Source organism: Eptesicus fuscus, chromosome 2 (assembly GCF_027574615.1).
Source record: "Eptesicus fuscus isolate TK198812 chromosome 2, DD_ASM_mEF_20220401, whole genome shotgun sequence".
NCBI lineage: Eukaryota > Metazoa > Chordata > Mammalia > Chiroptera > Vespertilionidae > Eptesicus > Eptesicus fuscus.
Genome location: NC_072474.1, coordinates 67591145 through 67612508, shown reverse-complemented (window position 1 = coordinate 67612508; position 21364 = coordinate 67591145). Strand labels below are relative to the sequence as shown.

Below are 21364 nucleotides of genomic sequence, written 5' to 3'. Positions count from 1 at the left end.
GTGTTAACAGTTCCATGGAGTGGGGAGACTGGGAGGGGGGGGGGGAGGGGAGGGGCGGGGGCAGTTAGATAAAAAATCCTAATCATGAAGTTACACAGACAGGAGTTAAAGTGCCTGTCCTGTTACTTACTAGCTGAGTGAGCTTGGGCCAATATGTAATCTTTGTTAGCCTCAACTTCCCCATCTTTAAAATATGAGTAATTCCAGAAGGCTGCTTTGATAATTAATAAAATAGCATTTTTTAAAAAACAGTACAGTACTGGCATGGTGTAGGAATTCCATAAAAGTTAATTCACTTCCCCCATCCTGCACTCAGGAGCTTTTCTGTTTTCTGTTGAGCGACTCAAAATTGATCAAACTGAGTTGCTTCTAAATGATTCTGATGTTCCACTCATTTTCCCATTTCCACACCTTGGGGCAGCCATTTGGACTTTTCCCATTCCCAGAGCCAGGGTCAGATCCAGCAGGCTAGCAAAACACACCAGACTGGGCTTGCAGCGTGAGCACGCAAAGCAGGGCCCCCAAAGGTGAAAGTTAGTGCGAGCAACTGCTTTTACTTCCACTGATTTATTGTCCTCATTGACATTAAGATAAGCACTAGACAAAAATCATACACCTATGGATAAGGACAACGGGGGGGGGGGGGGGGAACCGGGTGATGGGGAGATATGGGGGGAAAAAAGGAGAAACAATTGTAATAATCTGAACAATAAAGATTTATTAAAAAAAAAAAAGATAAGCACTAGTTTTGAGATATGTTGAGCCCTTTCTTTCTGCACACCGATAAATACGTCCTGTAAAGGAATAAACAGGACTTTTTTCTGCATGGCACCACGTGTAGGACAGTCGCCCCCACAGTGTCCGGGGGAGGACTGGAAGATCATTCTCTAGCTGTGGGCTTTTGAATGGTGATATGGGAGGAAGGCAGCGTCCTGTGTGGAGCTGTGCGAGGTGGGTGATTGGAGTGGGCCAGAGCTGCTTTATAACCAGATCCATCATAGAAGGAAGCCCGGCTTTGAAGGGAGACAGACACTCGAGTCCTTGTGCCTGAGTGTCGCTTTGCGAGGTGCTGAGAGATTGCCTGGCTTCGGCAGCGTGCACATTCCTCATCTCATCTGAGGAGGATCTGCCTCCTCAAAGAAGTGAAATTGGTGCCAGAAGGTCACCCCAGGCAGCACTTTGCAATTCAGTGTTTCTTACCGCAGTGCAGTTACCTGTAACCGCCCAAGGACTCTCTCTGCAATCTTTTCTTCCTCAGGTTGACGAGGGAGGGAGAACCCCACTCTCGTTTCACCATTTCTTTGCTGCTGAAGATCAGGACAACCTCCAGGGCGACGCCGTCATTAGACTAAGCGCTCTGCCCAAGTACGGCTGCATTGAGAACACAGGAACAGGTACCCGTGGGAGCTTCGCTGTGGAACTGAGAGAAGCGGGGGTGGAGGGGTAACCACCTCTGATGAAACCTGGACATGGGCAACCAAAGAGGAATGGAACCATTTCAAAGAAATGGAAGGAAGGAAGCGTTCATCCACTCATCAGAAATTTACTGAGCATGTTCTGTGTGCCAGGCACTTTTTAAGCACTGGGGACAGATCAATAAACAAAACAGCCAGAAACCACTACCGTCATGGTGCCTTAGATCCTGGGAGAAAAGGGGAGGAGTTAAATAAGAAACCTAACAAATGAGAAAATCGTGTAAGATGTTAGGAGGGAAATCAGTGCTATGGGAGGAAAATAGAGCAGGGTCCCAGCAGTGGGGGTAGAGGGCCTTGTGCATTACACTCAGAATTGAGTGTCAAGGAAATCAAGTTTCTGTCCTTTTATTGTGATGCAGCAGCAGTTTAGAAGAACCATAGCTTATGTCTCGACTCCTTCTGAAGATATGACAGGAATTAAAATGTGTGCTTGTCTATCTGTGACCCTCCTCAGCATCCCTCCCCTTCCTCCCCCTCTCCTCCCACCGTCTGCCTGGATCCACCACCCTTGGTGGTTATCACAGAGAAGAAGTGAGATGTGTACCATGCACAGGCCCCCTGAGACCGCAGTGACTGGAAGCTGAAATAGCCCCTGTCAGGTTACAGGGAGATTCCCGAGTGTGGCAGCTCTTGGCTCTAATTGGCGTGCAGCTGGCAGCTCCCACAGAGAGGCCATTGGCTGAAGGTGTCTGTGGCCAGCATGGCGCCGGAGATTTGAGGCTGGTTACAGGAAACTGATTTTGCAGTGACCGTGCTTTCCTATAGAAAATCCTGGGTCTTTTCCCCATCTTTCAGTGTGTGCACTTCGCTTTGTTTATCACTGCGTTTGATTTATCTCCACAAATGCTTATGCTTGACACAATGGATGTAAAGATGAATAGGACACAGCCTCTGCCCTGAGTGGGAGACAGATATGAAGACTGATACATCACACAATACATAAAGTGCCAGTACAGGGAAGGGAGCAGAGCACGGAGAAAGCACATAGCACAAAACAGTTACCTGTGCCTGGGAAGACAGGAAGAAGTCTAAGGAAGTGGCGTTTGAGTTGGAACTTGAAGGGTTAGTGGGAGTTGCTGTGGGAAGAGGGAAAAGGGCATTTCTCGCAGAGGGAAGAGCATGGACAAAGGGTGGGAAGCAGCCCCGGATGGTTGCCCCTGGCCTTCTCTTCTCTCCAGGTGTTTTTTTATTAAGCCTTCCTGCCATGGTTTTACGTTAACCTGGAATGCATGCAGAGGAGTGTTTCACTGGTCCAGAAGTCGAATTTCTGGCAAGCCTCGGCCTCTCTAAAGAGGGTTCTCAAACTTTAATGTCCATAGACGCACAGGGAGGGCTTGTGAAAGCACAGCTTCCTGGGCAGCCACCAGAGGTCCTGCTGGAGGAGGCTGGTGAGGCCCAGGTATTCGCATTTCTCACTAGTAGCTCAGAGGCGATGACGCTGATGCTGGACCAAGGGCCACACTTGGAAAACTGCTGCTCTATGTTAGTGCGAAGCTGGCAGTAAGGAAGAGATGGTCAGGGGGCGAATTACTGTCCCAAGGCACAACATTTAAGGACCCTTCCCTTTGCCCTATGGGTATTAAGAACCGAATCTGTCTTATGCATATGAAACTAGCTCCTTAGGTTTAGAATGCAGCTGATCAGAAGAATGTCTTTATAAAAACATTAGACAGAGCAGCTTAAACTTCTTACCAGCAAGACTGGAAGGAACAGAATAATTATATTGTGAAGTATACACTCTGCAGCCTGGAGTCTACATTCATTCAGTACCAGCACAACCAGGACAGGACCCATCTTGATTACCTCTAGGCACCACTGTCTCCAGTGCAATGCAGGAATAGATGTTCATGATGATAGCCTGCCTGAACTGAGAGCTAGTTAATTTGCATGCAGTCTATTTGTTTTAAGAAGGAAAGGAAGCACAGAAGAACAATTTCTGTGAAAAAAAAATAAAAGGTGTGGTTTTAAAAATCGGAAGGGTTGATGCTAAGAGCTTCAGTGACAGATTCACTTGTTGAGTGGCTTGTTTTCCAGTGACAGAAAATAAGTCATTATTCTGTTTGCATATATTTGTAGGCATTATTTACTTTATTCATGCTATTTCTGTCCTAAATAATGCAGCCACGTTTATCACATTACTGGTAGTCAGTGGGAAGAGAAAATAAGAGGACTTACGGCCATTTCTTCTGGAAACCCTGAACTGTGCATCCTGGGGATTAGACTCTTCTATGCATCTGGTGACAAGAGATATCAGATTTGAGGGGTCAATTTAAGAAAATTTATGTCATTGCAGAAGAAAATATTTGTCTTGAGTTCTTAATTCAAACAAATTATAAATAAAACTTTTTAATTCCTAGTCTTTCTGTTGGGAGGTCAACAAAAATGAGACTGTCTACAATTCAGGAAGTCAGTGGCCTTTTAATATATGGCCTGGCCTTTGCAAAGGGCTATGAAAGAAGGAAAGAGAAGGCCCTGATGCTTTCAGATCTTCTGTCTATACTTTCCTTTGTTGATATGTCTAGAGAATGTTCGAAGACACAGGGGTTTCTTTTTTCTCCTTTTTTTTTTTTTTTTAGAAGAAAATGTGATAACAATTTGAAATCAATCAGAGAGACTCAGACCCAGTAAGGGGCGAGTCATTCATCATGTAGACAGTGCTTACTCTTCCCCTGGGTCTTTTACGGTCTGTGGGGTTGGGATGAAAGGAAGAGTTAGCTAGAGCCAGCACTTCCTATGGAGCTCTGGATGGTCCTTGAGCATTTCAGTACCTGAATGGCACCTGAGCTCTGGATGGTCCTTTGAGCATCACAGCGGCCCTGGTGGACCATCCCAAAGACTGAACTCTGATCCATACTGAGGTTTCCTTAAGGAACCAAGAGGTCAAATGAAAACATGCTTAAGGAGATGTTTCTTACATATAAAGGTTTCTTACAGTCAACCTTTTCTTATGTAGAGAAAGAGCGTTCCTCTTGCAGGATATGCCAAGTAGAGTGGTCTTGAAATTGACTAAAGCTTAAGGTAGAACATTTGCTATTGTGTCATTACTTGCCCCAGCACTTATTTTATCAAAGATTTCTAACAGAACAACCATGGATTCTGTGCTATATAAAATAGTGACATTCTGAGTGCTTTCATGCATATTACCTCTTTTGATTCCCTATGGAAATTGCAGGGCAGCTATATCCATTTATAGATGAAAAATAGTGGGGAAATGGTGATCCAACCCCAAGTCTCCTAATTTCTGGTCTTGTGCTCCTTCCATACCCCAGCCTTTATCCTCTCACATGCTTTCATCTTTTGCTGATAATGCTGTCATATTTTCCAGTTCAGCCTAGTAATCAGGGCTTGATGGAGCAAGGTAAAAGTTCTCTCTTGTTGATGCAGGTGATCGTTTTGGCCCTGGAACTACTAGTGACCCAGAAGCATCCTTCCCAATTCAAGATATTCTGGAAAACTACATTTACTACTTTCAGAGTGTTCATGAAAGCATTGAGCCAACTCATGATATCTTTAGTTTTTATGTAAGTAATGGAAATAGTCGTTCGGAAATCCACAGCATCAATATCACCATCGAGGTAAGGGTTTTGGAAGTTGGAGAAGTTGGGCCTTTGACCATAATATCCCACCGTGAAATAGCTTTATATAAACTGAAAAGCAAAGGAAATTGAATTTGACCTTCAGTTTTAGAGGTTAATTTGAAAAAATAACCCTAACTTACAGGAAATTTATAGAATTAAGGCTGGCATTTGGGGATGGTCTGACCTAGAAATCTAAACTTCCATTTCAGGGTAAAATCTATTCTTTCTGTGTGAAAACAGTTTGTGAGGGTCAGACAGAGAAACCTTGCTAATCTCATATTTAGATGAAAACTAACATGTGCCAGTTTTCCCCTGAAATTGTTCTATGTGCATATTTGCTTTCTCTTAAGTTTGTAATGCATTTATTCATTAAATTATAGCATCAAAGAACTATGTTCCTTGATACTGTATTTCTTTTCACTGGAGCACTACATAGGCTTGCTCTACCAGCCCAGGGAGAGAGAGAAAAGAAAAAGATAAAAACTCAGAATGGAATACCCTTTACCTTGAGCAAATAAAACAGATGGTACCCTCAGTACCCTTCAGGGACAGTGATGGGGGTGGCGCTGGCATAAGAGCAAGGAGACAACTTTAAAAACCCACACTTTCAAATGTGGTGTCCTCCTACAGACACTATGATATGCTTATTAGGGTTTTCTAAGACAGTTTTGATTTCAAATAATGTGTCCTTTTATCCCCAAAATCTACTTGTACTTGCCTAACCACATGTCCATTTTTTATTTTTTTTTTGTCTGGAAAATATGATCATTGTACATATGGAAAAGATCTGAGAAGATTTGTGTAGAATGTCCTCCTGTTTCTTTTCAAGGGGACATTTGGTTTGTGTGACTTGCCCTCCTTTGAAGCTAACCATTTTGATTGGGAATTAAACATAGTGACACATTAAACGCTATTTTGGTAGTGAAAGTTGGTGCACCAATATTACTTCCTCTGAATAATGTGCATTTCTCCTTCTTAAACTGGCATCTGTATGAGACCTAACATTCTGTGCTTTAATCAGAGGAAGAATGATGAGCCTCCCAGGATGACTTTGCAGCCCCTGCGTGTGCAGCTGAGCTCGGGAGTGGTGATAAGCAATTTTTCTTTGAGCTTGCAAGACCTGGACACCCCAGATAATGAGCTGATTTTTGTATTGACAAGAAAGCCTGACCACGGTAGGACGCAACTGCTGTATAAAGTTCCTTAATTGAGGTGCCCAATGGGTTATTAGAATAAACACATAGATTCCAGCTGATTGTTTCTCTGCCTTGCCTGTATATCATTCATTCTTTGTATCCAATTACAAATCAAAATCACAGCTAGCTCACAGAAGACACCAGTTGCTCTAAAAGCCTGAATCCCAGGTAATTGGTGTTTCTGCCACCAATTTCAGCTGTTTTCTCACTTTCCTATGTAACCTCAGACAAAACAGGTTTCAGAAGCTACATATTCTTTTCTCAGAGAAAGCATCATTGCTTGGTAATCTGGGGCCATCTTATGCAAGGAACAGCCTTGTTATTAATTGCAAAAGGTGTTCATTTCAGATTAGAGGCATGATAGATGTCTTTATGAACTTTTGCACACACAAAAAGTCCCTTTTCCTGATTAAACCAGAGGTTTAAGTAGGGGTCTTCTACCTAATTCTTTCCTAAGCATCATCCCCCTATATTAGCTAACGCTGGAATTTTCATCTCCCAAGGGTCCATCCTAATATCCGTTGGTCTCTTAAAGATGAAACTGTTGTTGTTGATAGAGGGTTAATTGAAGAGGCTATAGGCTGCTGCATTTTATCTTGCCTTCATTCATTTTTATTTTCTTTAATGAAGCATGTTAACTGTTTCATCGTGGTACACATGACCCATGAAAACAGCAAATTATGTCTCAATCCAAAGATGCTTGGCATCTTTCTGAATTTAAAAGGAATTCAAAACATTTCCTTATCTCCTATCCCAGATGCCCTGGGAGGAAGGCAGCGAGTGAAGAGTGCTATTTTCACTTTGCATAAGGGAAAAATAAGGTTTCGATAATGAAATGAGTTTGAATTCATGGAGTGGGATTTGATTTCTAAGCCATTAGATTACCACATCCATTTGTGTCTCCTTAAGAGATTTTAAGAAAAAATGGGACTTTATCTTTCTTATTTGTAGAAGAAGCCACAGGGAAGCACCCTGTGCTAATTTATAAGATGCTAAGTTTTTGGTCTCTTATGTATGTATCACCAAGAGCCCCTGAGGTGATTGACATTCTTCCAGGGTCATACTGGTTGACAAAATCAGGCAATGTTTTGGTGCCATATATATTCTACCATTGCCTCTTTGTTTTTCTTCCTTCCTCAGGTCATCTACGCCAGAGGCAGACTGCTTCTGAGCTTCTGGAGAATGGGAGGATTTTAGACCAGGGCTCCTCCTTCACCTACCAGGACATCCTGGGCGGGCTGGTGGGGTACACGCCTGATGGGCCCGGTGTGGCAGTGGATGAGTTCTGGTTCTCTCTCTCTGATGGACTCCACATGGACACAGGGAGGATGGAGATATACATTGAGCTGCCTACGGGTGATGCCCCCCACTTGGCTGTTAACCGAGGCCTACAGCTCTCAGCAGGTACCGGAGGAATGGAAGAGAGTGGTATGGTTCTTTGTCAGAGTGCAGGCCTTCCTTCCATGTTAGCTCTGTAGGAGGTTATGAGCTAATAGTTCAGAACTCAGGGAGACTGGAGTTGGGGAGCACTGTTGCTTTAGGGACACTGAAAGTTTTCAGTGACAAATGTGAATCTCTGAAATTCTTTGGGCCAGATGCCTATGTCTGTGAATTTGAGAAAAGATTGAGAAGAGTTTATAGTATTTCTAAGGGTGAACATTGCCACTGCCCAACTAATCCCACATAGAAACAATAAAAGAAATCCAGTAGGATTTTCAACATTCTTGTTAAAAAAAAAAAATGTCATGGTGGGACAATTGGGAAGCTGTCATTCACTAAAAAGATTGTGCAAATAATTGAGACTCATTTGCTACGGTAATTTTTATACATATAATTTTGCGTATATATAAGCAACCCCTAAGAACCTGTGACACCTGTCGGTCTTAGAGTCAGTTTGTGTTAGGATGTTAATTAGGGGGTGGGCCTTTACCCTCAGAGCAGCTACATTCCACTGGAGTTCAGTTAGTCTCTTAGTTTCCCATGTATTCTGTAGTAAAATTAATATAATGGTATTTGAACATTTGGAGAGCTGGCCAGTGTTGCTCAATGGCTGAGTGAACCAAGAGGTCACTGGTTCGATTCCTAGTCAGGGCACATGCCTGGGTTTTGAACTCCATCCACAATAGGGGACATGCAGGAAGCAGCCGATTGATCATCTTTCTCTCTCATCGATGTTTCTATCTCTCTATCCCTCTCCCTTCTTCTCTTTCTAAAAATCAATTAAAAAAACAACAACACATTTTAAGAAGAAAAAAAAATTGGAGCTTCCCAAAGGTCCCAAGTATTAGGTCTAGGATTTAAGTTTACCCTATTTACAAGCGATTTTGTTAACCTGCTTCTGTTTCACGGGTGCTAGTGGAAGGCACAAGATTCCTGGGTCCGAGACAAAGTGCTCTGTTACTCACAAGCACAGCAGGCAACATTGCTGTCGGCATGTTTGTTTTGGTTCTCTCTGCCCTCCAAGTCTCGTGATGGTGCAGAGGGCCCAGATGGACACTTTCGCGTGCAGTGGGATGCATTTCAGGAGAGAAACACTGAGCAATATGCAAGCCTGATCATTGTCTCAGGGGAAGACATCATCTCATCCCTGAGAACAGCCTGGGTAACGAGTGGTCAGGCCTTGCATTCTGCGCATTACCTAGCAGGAAATGCAGGGGCACTCAGGGCCCATGGTGGATTGTCTCTCCGAACACCTGGGTGACTAGGATCTACTGTACCAGAATTTACTATTTGTAATGTGAGAAATCAGCTGAACAGAAAAGCAAGGGCGAGGCTCTCACAAGAGGTGTTTGCCAGGAGCCAGTGCCTTGCCTCCATCCCCAACAGCTGTGCAGCCTCACAGGGCCCAGCGCTCGGCTCCCCCTGCTCTGTCATCTCACCGTATCTTCTGTCTTGAGGAGCAATGCCTTTGACTATTTGGTCTGAGATGGCAACCAGATGTTTGTGAGTTTAAGATTTGGTGATCCTCAAGGCAGTAAATAAATTAGGTCCAAGCAGGTTTTATCATAGGGTTAACTAATAGGTTGTGGAACTAGAGCAAACATAGAGAGTGAGAATGGATGAGGAGAGAAAAGGGGCTCAGACTTATACTCAAGGGCTGATAGCAAATTGGGAGGTTGGGAAATTAACATTCATTGAGATGGAAACAGAAGGGCAAGCACCTTCTACTTGCTTAGACCCAGAGAATGTATGATAATTTACTCTCCATCTCCTGAAATCATTTGACATCCTATTCGAAGGCAATGATGGGCAATGACCTGCGTCTCCTGTTCTCTCCCAGGGTCTGCAGCACGCATCACAGAACAGCACTTGAAAGTGACAGACACCGACTCAGATGAAAGTCAGGTGATGTTCATTATGAAGGAAGATCCTGGTGCTGGGTGCCTGCAGACAGTGAAGCACGGCAACCTGGAGCAAATCTCCGTCAAAGGCCCCATCCGGAGTTTCACGCAGGCTGACATCAGCCAAGGTCAGCCAGGGGTCGTCAGCCTACCCAGACTTCCTCAGACTCCACCCACAATAGCGCAGGGGAGTTAAATGCCTGGTAGCCTATGGCAGTCAGCGGTACACTCTTTGTTTTGAATAAGAACTGAGTTATAGCTCCGTTTATTCTTTCTTGACTCCTCAATATTTTTAAAACTATCATTCTTGGCTAAAATGTGTTCATCCTTTGACGAAGCATTGATGAAATTTGGGGCTGTTGTGGAGGGGAAAAAATCATTTGACTTGCTGTAATGCTGAAAAGTGTATGTGAGAGAGGGAAAGGAAAAAGAAGTGAATTGGGATGGATTTAGGTGAAAATTATGCCTGCCTTAGGTGAACAATTTATATCTCTTTTCAGCTCCCCGAAGAGCGCAAGTTAATGAACTAAGCAAAATGGAAGGGCATAAATCGGAGGTGCCTGGGGGAGATTACATAGCTCATCCCTCCTCCAGGAAATGCTGATGTCATGTAAAAGCATAAATGTTAAATGCTACGCAGTTACTGCACAGTGCTTTCAGGGGTAAAAAAAGGGGGGGTGTTACATATTGTGGGGGAAAGTAATCCAACATCTTGTGGTGATGTGCAATTCCATTTAGAGGTGGAAATATGCCCCCAAGGAGCATAAAATAAGGGTCCTGTCCATGTACTAACACATCAAAGTGGTAGCAGCCTAGTTCTCATTGGACCTGACTGTACTTTAATAAAGGGGGCAGAATAAGCAAAGGGAGAGTCATTCCTTAATTACTCCTTGCATCAGTGTCTCTTTTTAAAAATGAGACCAGGACCCTCTCCCCAGAGACCTGGTTCTAGTTGCATTGCTGGGGACTTAGGAGTGATGTTGTGGGTTCACAACAGTGTGACACAGTGTGCTTCTCCTTTGGATCCTTTTGACTTCTGTGTAGAGTTTATTTGTTTTGTTTATCTGTTTACTTGTTGGTTGGTTATATTTTGTGTTGTTCCAAAAATGATGTAAGGCTGGAAAGTGGAAATGATGCTTTCTAGGGGAATGTGGGCTAAGCTCTGCAGCCTCTTATCCCGTGACATGGGTATATACAGAGTCACACCAGTGACGTGGGTATATACAGGGTCACACCAGTGACGTGGGTATATACAGAGTCACACCAGTGACGTGGGTATATACAGGGTCACACCAGTGACGTGGGTATATACAGAGTCACACCAGTGACGTGGGTATATACAGAGTCACACCAGTGACGTGGGTATATACAGAGTCACACCAGTGACGTGGGTATATACAGAGTCACACCAGTGACGTGGGTATATACAGAGTCACACCAGTGACGTGGGTATATACAGAGTCACACCAGTGACGTGGGTATATACAGGGTCACACCAGTGACAGGGGTGTGGTCAGCGCACATTTTCCACATTGGCAGTTTTGCTGATCTAGTTAGTTATACGTGAGACTTCCTCAGACTCTTTCCCAAAAGCCGAGCCCCAGCTGTAAGCAATGCTATTTCAGGTGATGTTAATAGGAGGAAGCCCAGAATGGGAGAGGAAAGCAGGAAATGAAAACTTTAGATTAAAATGTCAAAAACAATGTCAAAGTCAGGAGAGTGTTAATTGATTCCTTGGTATGGATACCAATCGAATTACCACCTCACACTTCAGAAATAAGAGCAGAAAGCATTAATAGCAAATCTTGATTTTTGTTGTTGTTGTTCTTTTTACAGGCCAAGTAGAATACAGTCACAGAAAAGGAGAATCTGGTGGGAACTTTGATTTTAAGTTTGATGTGGTTGATGGAGAAGGCAACAAATTGATCAGCCAGTCATTTTCCATCATTGTTTTGGGTAAGGGGGCATTGAGTCTCTAAAAATATGTCAGTGGTTCTGAAGTTAAAGAATCTATACTGTGATTACCTTGAGGCTGAGCCTTTCCTTTACACCCAACTAGTAAGGAAATCTGAGATCATGTCCCCACTGCTGTGTGAAGCTCTGGCTCCTTGGGGTGCGCTCTCTCTCTCTCTCTCTCTCTCTCTCTCTCTCTGTCTGTCTCTTTCTCTCTCTCTGAGAGCTATTCTGATCTTACCCCAGAGCACCAGATCCAGAATTGAAGAAAGGAGGCTAAAAATATCCCATTTCAAATCACTGTTTCTAATATTTTCAGAAGACAAATCCCCACCAGTCATCACCACCAATAAAGGACTGGTCTTAGATGAAAACTCAGTGAAGAAAATCACCACTCTGCAGCTCTCTGCCACTGACCAGGAGAGCGAGCCGGCAGCACTGACCTACAGAATCACCAAACAGCCCCGGCTGGGCCACCTGGAGCATGCAGGGTCACCAGGTAAGCCTGTCGGTGCTTTATCAAACCAAAGTTGGCATTTAGTCCGTGTTGGGGTAGCCACAGCATGTGAATATATACACGTAGAATCTATGAATATTTATTTTCTGCATCACTAATCTTGACCATTATATACTGCCTTGCATTATATTTAGCAAACAGTAGATGCTCAGTAATTACTCACTGAAAGTTGAATAAAAATTTGCAATTTTATAAAAGCAATCTTGTCTTTATAACTAGATTGTCCATTTCTTAGACCAAACACTGCACCCTGTTCTTCTTTTAAAGTCTTTGAGCACCTGGCCTGGTGTGGATGCGTTGTACTTAAAATTTTAATTTAGCAAAGAGCAAGTGAGCATGGGTATTGAGCAAGATTCTAGTTTAGCTGCTGCTGGTAAAGAAAAAAAAAAGGTAAATAAAATACAATTCTTCCCTTCCAGAGTTTTCTACTGGGTGAGATAAGGAACTTCTTCGCTGCAGATAACCATAACTCAGGGAAGACTATGGCAGGTGTTTTTAGAACTGCATAAACCTGTTGTCATAAGAGTTCAAAAGGGGAGAGGCTACATGGGGTGGTAAGGTGCCCGGCGGTGGCATTTAGAAGACAGAGTTTGGGCAGACAGAAATTGTGCTATTTCCAGAGATGGGGACAGCATGTGGCCAGATTTAAAAAAAAAAAAAATGACTGGGCTAGTTCAGCTAAAGCATATGCTCTGAAAATTGAAATAGATGGGGCTCATGGGTAAATTGACATTTTATGGAGGGTCTTCAAATCTGAGATAATTCCTATTTGATTAAATAGGCAATAGGAAGTCATTGCAGAATTTTGAGGCAGGAAAGGAAGTTAAATTCATCTAGAGTCCAACAGGATGAACCAAAAGAAGGGAAAAGGAGGCAGTGACCGTGGGTAGGAGATTCACATTTGACCAGGTGGGAGCTAGTGAAGCTTCACCCAGGGCACAGTAGTGGGACCAGGTAAGAGGAAAATAATGTATGAGGTAATACCTGGTACCTACTAAGTATTCACTGAGCAACAGACAGTGAAGGAAGGAGAGAAGGAATGAAGGAATTTCAGGGAGAGAACCGATGGAACATGCCAGTGGAAGGAAGGTGAAGGACAAGAGACACTTGCCAAATAAACAATCTAAAGTTAGAATTGGCCAAAACCGGTTTGGCTCAGTGGATAGAGCGTTGGTCTGCGGACTGAAGGGTCCCGGGTTCGATTCCGGTCAAGGGCATGTACATTGGTTGCAGGCACGTCCCCGGTGGGGGGTGTGCAGGAGGCAGCTGGTCGATGTTTCTCTCTCATCGATGTTTCTGGCTCTCTGTCCCTCTCCTTTCCTCTCTGTAAAAAATCAATAAAATATATTTTAAAAAAAATAAAAATAAAAAAAATAAAGTTAGAATTGTCTTTATTTTGTACATCATACAGGCTAGAGGCAGCTGGCAGGGTATTTAGATCTTCACTGCTTTTCTTTGTATTTTAGGCTACAGAGTCTTCACTCAACCAGGGAAATAGCAAAATGGGGGAATTACTTGCCCTGATGATACTGACCATCTAATGCAGGGAACCAGACAGTAAGCAGTCAAGCAAGAGAATACATCATATGTCACTGGTGATGCGTGCTGGGGGAGAAACAAGGACATCACCAGGATGCACAGGGAGCAAGGGGTGAGGGAGGGCCCTCTAATAAGAAGATGACATTTGAACAGAGATCCAAAGAAAGTGAGGGAGCCAGGCAAGCTGGCAGATAAGGAAAGAGCATCCCAGACAGAGGCATCAGCGAGCATGAACAGAAAGTCAGGATCAGCCCTAACCGGTTTGGCTCAGTGGATAGAGCGTCGGCCTGCGGACTGAAAGGTCCCAGGTTTGATTCCAGTCAAGGGCATGTACCTTGGTTGCGGGCACATCCCCAGTGGGGGGTGTGCAGGAGGCAGCTAATTGATGTTTCTCTCCCATCAATGTTTCTAACTCTCTATCCCTCTCCCTTCCTCTCTGTAAAAAATCAATAAAATATAAGCATAACCAATGGACGCAAAACTCTGGGGGGTGAGGGCATGTATGGGAGTGGGGTCAGGGTGGGGGGGCAATGGTAAGATATGTACACAAATAATACCTTAATTTAAAAAAGTAAAAAATTAAAAAAAAAGAAAGTCAGGATCAACTTGGCACACCAGGTTCCAAACACAGCAAGGAGACCAGTGTGCCTGTGGCAGTGAGTGAGGGCCAGGGCGGTGGGAGATGAGTTACCAGAGCTAGAGGCTGATGTGGCAGGGTCCACAGTGATGCTAGAGGAAGGAGTGTCATGTGTGTATGGTGGGAGGGAATGGGGAGGGATGGACTGGTCAAAACCCTAATGCAAATTGAAGCAGGTGGCCTACCCTTTGTTGCCCAATTCCCTGGGGAGTATGCAGATCAGCACTTCTAAGACCTTGGCTGCATGAGATGTTTGATAACTAATTCATGAGCTAATTGCTTCTGCCAGAATCCTGTCAGGTTGCTGATTGTTTCTCTCCAAAGATGAAAGGGCAGACTCTTGGCTGTTGTGTTGGGCAACTGCACGCTCACTGCGCAGGGCTTTGAAAGGCTCTGAGCTTCCTGCAAGACACTGCCAGTGCCCAGGGCTGGTAAATCACAGCCTCGCTCTTCTCTGACCCCAGGCTCTGCTGAGTCCTGTGTGAGGCTGCTCCACATTCGCGTTTTTGGTGTTTACAGTATCACTGTCACTGAGCTTGAATTCTGTCTGCAAGACCATTGCAGTATGGCTCAGGGAGCGACCCATAGGGGAACACACTTCTCCCTCCTCTTGGCAAAGTACCTTCTCAAAATAGGGGGATGTCTTGCTCTACCTGGGACTCTTCCTTCACCTGCCCTTTTCCTCCAGGTTTGATTTCCTAATCCAGGTAGTCTCCAGACCCAACCAGTTTTTCTTAATTCACCTGTTTCTGGTAACTCTTAAGTAAACCAGATACTGGATGCAGTCCCCTTCCTGCTGTTCTTGGGGGCTCACACCATTGCTAATAGGGTAGGACTTCCCTGCCCCTCCTTCATTACAAATTCCATTTCATCAGCATCCGCTCCTTCCCTATCTCCCCTACATGAGAATATTTTCATGCACTTGATTCTTTCTAAATGTCAAAGGTCTCCCTTCAGAGGAAATCCATGTTGCTGACTTATCATCCTCTCTTAAGGCAGCTGACTACAGCTTACAGAGCAGCAGCACCTGCCCTGGCCAGGTGACTTAGTTGGTTGGAGCATCACCCCATACTCCAGAAGTTGTGGGTTCGATTCCCAGTCAAGGCACATACCTAGATTGTGGGTTCCATCCCTAGTCAGGGCATGTACAGGAGGCAACCAAGCGATGTTTCTCTGTCTTTATCTTTCTCCCTTTCTCCTCCCCCCACCCCCCCACACCTCCTTCTCTAAAATCAGTAAACATATCCTTGGGTGAGGATTTAAAATTTCTTTTTTTAAAAGAGTAGCAACACCTCACCCCATTTGTCTCAGATGGTGAGCATGTCTCTGCCAGGAGTGGGGGTTGGGCTGGACCTGGCCTTTCTGAGGGGAGCAGAGCATCTTCTAGGCCAGGGTCTGTAGTTCAGGCGCTGAGCTATCTTGGGACCCGTGCTTCGTGCAGTGATCACTTGCCACTGGTGTTGCAGACATCCTCCTGATGGCTCGCTGTGAAGTGGGCTGATTCTCAGGCCGCCTTTCGTGGCCCGGCGATGGTGAGCGATTGCTCTCTGTAGATAGACGGGAAAGCTGTGCAGAGCCTCTTTTCTTCCCCGGAGGCGATGTCACGAGCCATCTGCCTGTGCAAACTGTGGAAGACAGACACCAGACACCAGACTGTGAGGATCTGGGAGTCTAGTCCCACAAGTGCTCTGTCAAGGTTGAGGTGGCCACAACCTCACATCAGGGAGACAAAAGAGTCTCTTTTTCTTGGGAACTCAGAGAAAGGAATTAAATTATTAGGGCAGAAGCAAGGCTGCTGGAATAAAGAGACTTCAAAATATAGTGCCTGAAGCAAGAAGTTTTCTTTTCCTTTTCAGAAAAATCAAGAGGCAGGTGGCCCAGATGGCCCAGGTGGCTCAGTGGTCCCCAGCATGAGGCTCCCGTTTCTACTCTAACAACTACTACAGTTGTGTCCTCCCCACGCCAGCAGTAAGGGGGGAAGGCCAGGGAGCCCACTTCCGTCTCCTTCCAGGGTATTACTAGAAGAAAGCACATCAGTTTTAGTCACATCCAAGTGGCAAGAGCAGTCACACCCAGCTGTGAGGTAGCTGGGAGATGAAGACCCTACCTGGGGATTCAGTTGCTTACCTAGCAGTCAGGAGTTGTATTTTTAAAATAGGGGAGGAGTTGTATTGGAATCCAGCAATCACCAGCACAGCACTGGTTCCCACCTTTATGTTTCAGAAGTTGTCGGCATGCAAATGAATAGGTGCAGGTGTGTGTTAGCAGCTGTGATAGCAACAAGACAGAGGACAGTAGGAGCCAAAGGACAGCAGTTCTACTGAGAGAAGGGTGGGTGAGTCAGGATAGACTTCCCAGAAGTGATTTTGAGCCAAGGTACACTTTGGTTTTCTCCTAATGTCAGCCTTTCTCAGTATTATGACCCCAACCAAAATTGTCTTAGTTTGGGTTCTCTGTGAGGGCAGCGTGTATGAGTCTGCTAGGGCTGCCATACTCCTTACCACAGACTATGCAGCTTAAACAGAATGTATTGTCTCACAGATCAGGGGGCTGGAAATCCCAGATTGTGGTGTCAGTAGTGTTGGTTCCTTCTGAGAGAAGGGTCTTTCCCTGGCCTCTAGATGCCATCTTCATGTTCACATGGTGTTCTTTCTATCCTATATAATAAAAGCCCAGTGACTGAAATGGCAGAATGACCAGAGACCAGAATGATCGGGGTTGTGGTGGGCCTAAAAACCCCTGATGGCCCCTTGCCCAGGCTGGCCTGCCCCCTAGTGGGGACCCCCCACCCTGATCTGGGGCCCCCATCAAGGCAGGCCAGCTGGCCCCCAACTGTGCACCAGGTCTCTATCCTATATAATGAAAGGGTAATATGCAAATTGATCCTAACAGCAGAATGACCAGAGAGACCACTGGACCAGTCACTATGAGGCACACTTACTACCTCTTGGTCCCTTTCCCCAGCCAGCAGGCTCTGATCGCCTTATGGTGAACAGGGAAATGGGGGTGGGTGGCAGAGGACGCAGGGGATGCCAGGCCAAGGCCCCCACCCCGCTGGTTGCCCCACATACAGAGGGTGACCCGCGGTGGGGGGGCGGGGCCGGCAAGAGGGTGGGAACAACCGACCTCACGATCCCTTCCCGCAGCTGTCAGGCACTGATCACTGGGGGTGGGTGGTGGCGGGGTGGGGTGGCGGGGGGACGGGGCCAGCTGCAGGCAGTCGGGGTAGATGGCCCTGATCGCAGGCCAGGCCTAGGAACTGTACCTGCACACGAATTTCATGCACCAGGGCACCAGGCCTCTAGTATGTGTATATCTAAAGTTTCCCCTTTTATACGGACAATGATCATATTGGATTAGGTCCCACCCTAGTGACCTCATTACTTCTGTAATGATCCTGTTTCCAAGTAATGTCATACCTGAGGCACTAAGGGTTAGGACTTCAACATACGAATTGGCGGCGGGGGACGGGGGGAGGGGTGGGAAGGCAGCACAATTTAGCCCATAACTGGAGGCTTTGATAAAAAGCTGAGAGTCTACCATGGCAAGAGCCTGCGGTGGTTCGGCACTGGTTCTGACATAGCACTGTTCCCATGCACAGGGCCACCCTGGCCGTGCTGAAAGCAGGCGGCCGAGGCAATCGCCTGACCTCCACTTAGGAAGGCAGTTTCTTCAGAGATGCTTTTTTCCCACACCACTCTCCTGACCTGGACGGGATTTTCTCTAATGTGCTGGCCTTCTGAGGGAATTGGAAAAGCTGACAGGGTTAATGTGGGTCCCTGTAATACTGCCAGAGACGTAGTGTAGCCAGTAGGTTGGTGACTGCAAATGCCTTCCATGGGATTAAAAGCCTGCAACCTTTCAAACAGTAACTACCTGCTGTGACAGCCAACAGGGAGAACATGTTATTGGAAACGCCATCTTGGTGGTGAGCAAGTAGCTGAAGTTTCCCAATGCCCAATTAGCAAAGGCGGGGTGGGGGGGGGGGGGAGGTGGTACATAGAGATTGAAAATTCTGTGCTCAATGGGTAGGGCCTCAGATATTGATTATAGTGGGTGAGCTAAAATCAATTACCAAAAAGTTTTGAGTACCTACTGCGTGTGAGGCACTCTTCTAGGTGCACGTTGGTGAGGAAACCACCAAAATGCTTGTCCCCTTGAAACTTGCATTCTAGGTGCAGCTTATTACTCTCTGGCACTTAATCATTAATATCATTTAAATAATAATAGTAAGTACCCCATCAAAACCAATATTTCAGATAAAAAAAAGGTTATGGCCAATCAAGTATAAGAGACAGTTCAATTCAGAAATATTACAATGGTGATATTTAGTGGTAAATATATGAGTGATTCTTGTGATTCCATACTATGAGTGCTTTTTGTGATTCTTTACTACTTTTCTGTGTTTTTTTACATTTTCTTTAATAGCCATGTATTACTTTTATATTGAAAACAATTAAAGGATAAGGGTGATACCCAAGAGGCTCCTTATCTAGTCTGAAAAGTCTAGATGAGTTTTATAAAAGCGTACTCCTAGCAGGCATAAACTTTGGAGTTAGACAACCCTGATCTCCAGTTCCAGCTCTGTCCCCCTATTAGATGTATGACCTGGGATAGGTCATATTGCTACTCTAATTGCATCGCAGTCTCCTAATCCAGTGGTCGGCAAACTGCGGCTCATGAGCCACATGCGGCTCGCAAGCCGCGGTTTGCCGCTCTGTTGACTAATGAGTTTGCTGACCACTGGTAGACTAAATGTTACCGTGTAGTAGGAAGCTGTGAGGATTAGGCAATTGTGGCATATTGTGTGCAAAGAAGTAAAGGGTAGTATATGACAGTGGTCAACAAACGCATTCATCAACAGAGCAGCAAACCGTGGCTTGCGAGCCGCAAACCGTGGCTTACGAGCCGCATGTGGCTCGTGAGCCGCAGTTTGCCGACCACTGTCCTAATCTATCAAAATGAGGTAACATGCCAACCTTGACCTCCCAGAGTTGTTAAAAGATGAAACCTAAAATATATAAGCACGCCTGTAATAGTATTCTGCACAGTAGGTGTTCAGCGTCTTCTAGATAAAAGTGGGAAAGGCGCAATGAAGCCCAGTGCTCTCATGCACTGCTGTGGGAATGGAAAGTGGTACTGCCTTCTTTGGAAAACAGTTTCTCAGTTCCCTAAAAAGTTAAGCATGCACCCAAGATGTATTCCAGCCATTTCACTCTTAGAGATTTGCCCAGAAACCATGAAAACTTAGGTCAGTACAAAGACTTGTACACAAATGACCGTAGCAGCTTTATCTATAATAGCCACAAACTGGAACTAACCTAAATGTTCATCAACACATGAATGCATAAACAAACGATGGCATATCCACATAATAGAATACTACCTGGTCATAAAAAGGATGAACTGTTAACACGTGGTACAATATGGATAAATTGAAAAATGATTATACCAAGTGAAAGAGACTATGCATAAAATAGTACATACTGTATGAATCTATTTATTTAAAAAAATCAGAAAAAATGGCAACTAATCTAGAGTGACAGGAAGCAATTTATTGATTGCTTTGGGATAGGGTAGGGGATGGGAAGAATGGAAGAATTATCCAGTGTCAGCTGGAAACTTTGGAGGTGATGGATATGTTCACTATTTTGATTGAGGTGGTGGTTTTATGGATATGCCAAAGCTTATGAAATTATACATTTTAAATGTGTGCTATTTATTATATGTCCATTTCCTCTCAAAAATGTTTTAAAAATTAATCCCAGTGCTTCCTTCCCAAGAGGAAGGAAAACCCTATCACCTTCCTCAGTCGGGCCTAGGTTCTCATAAAGAGAAGAGTGAATTAAGTGACCAGTGGATTGTGAGAATCCAGACAAGCATTTCCCCATGAGCTATGAGGAGGGAGTCACCGCAGGGGAAGAGATTTAAATTTCTCAGCGCAGCCAGTCTGTAGTTATTAAATTTTTAAAGAATGGTATGGATTTCTGTCCAGACTACAAGACAAAGCTATAAGACAGGGGGCTACATTTTTTTGCCTGTCAAGAACTCATGTAGCAAGCACAGAAATATAAAATGCCTCATCAAAAAATTAATGCCCCAGTATCAGGAGGCTGTTGTATCTGGGCGACAAATTTTAGATGATAAAGAAAGATGCAGATGTAAACCATGCAGGCTTATTAATTTTTTAGGATGGCAGTGATACTGGTGTCACAGTCAAAGTACAATTTCTGGGTTTGTGTGTGAGTGTTTTTTTTATAGGAAAGCTACACTGGTTTTGCCAGGATTTACAATGACAAATAATAAATCCTAGGCATCAGCAAATGAATTGCAGGACCAAACAGAAGGATTAGATCAAATGGATTAATACCCCAACACTCACATTAGGCAGAGGGAATTGGTGCTGAGGGTCTAAAAGATGTGATTTTGTTTCAGTCTTGGCTGGGACTGGGGAGTAAGTCCCAGGGCCCTAAGATGGAAGCAAGAATTCTACACTAATTGTTGTTTGACATTTAAAAACATAGAGATATTATTCACTTGTGGGATACTTTAGCATTAATTATTCAAAATCACTTTAGATTTTTTGTACTTTCAAAGTGACTTTAAAAAAATGAATATGTTTTCTATCATGTTGTTAAAAGGTAGTGGTTTTCTGGGTCGTTTTAGAGTTGATATAGAATGATCGCCCAAAGCCCAGAGCCATGCAGTAAGTCTACTGTCAGCCCGGCCGACATGGTATATGAGAAGCTAGACTCACAGACCTGGAAAGGGACCTTGAAGAATTTCCAGTGGAAACTGTGGAGGCTGAGGAAGCCCCACCAATCACAGAAACAAGGCTGTGGTTTAGCCAAGTCCTATTAGTCCAGGGTTCCCATTGCACAATATTAAAAATTGGGATAGGTTTTCAGAAAGGGCTATGAGGCTATGGGGGAATATAAAACTTAAGAGAGAGGAGTTTGGAGAATAAGGCAATGTCTCTACCTTTCACAGATTTGACCTGCATACATAAGCCCCAAGAGAAAGGAGAGTAACATTTATTGAGCACCTGCTGTTGGCTTGGCACATAGTAAAGCCTGGATAATTACGTTAACATGTGCTCCCACAGAACATATGCTGTTGTAGAAAAAA

At 44.6% G+C, this 21364-nt stretch overlaps 1 protein-coding gene across 1 annotated transcript in view; it reads left to right on the top strand.

Annotated features, from left to right (window-relative positions):
• Nucleotides 1–21364, top strand: part of FRAS1 (Fraser extracellular matrix complex subunit 1) — a 440116-nt gene that overhangs the window by 351856 nt on the left and 66896 nt on the right. Inside the window, exons 41-47 of the mRNA XM_008143649.3 lie at nt 1259–1394; nt 4860–5050; nt 6075–6228; nt 7390–7653; nt 9530–9718; nt 11427–11546; nt 11863–12042. Of these exons, the coding sequence (XP_008141871.2) occupies nt 1259–1394; nt 4860–5050; nt 6075–6228; nt 7390–7653; nt 9530–9718; nt 11427–11546; nt 11863–12042 (1234 nt within the window). The remainder of the gene's footprint in view (nt 1–1258; nt 1395–4859; nt 5051–6074; nt 6229–7389; nt 7654–9529; nt 9719–11426; nt 11547–11862; nt 12043–21364) is intronic.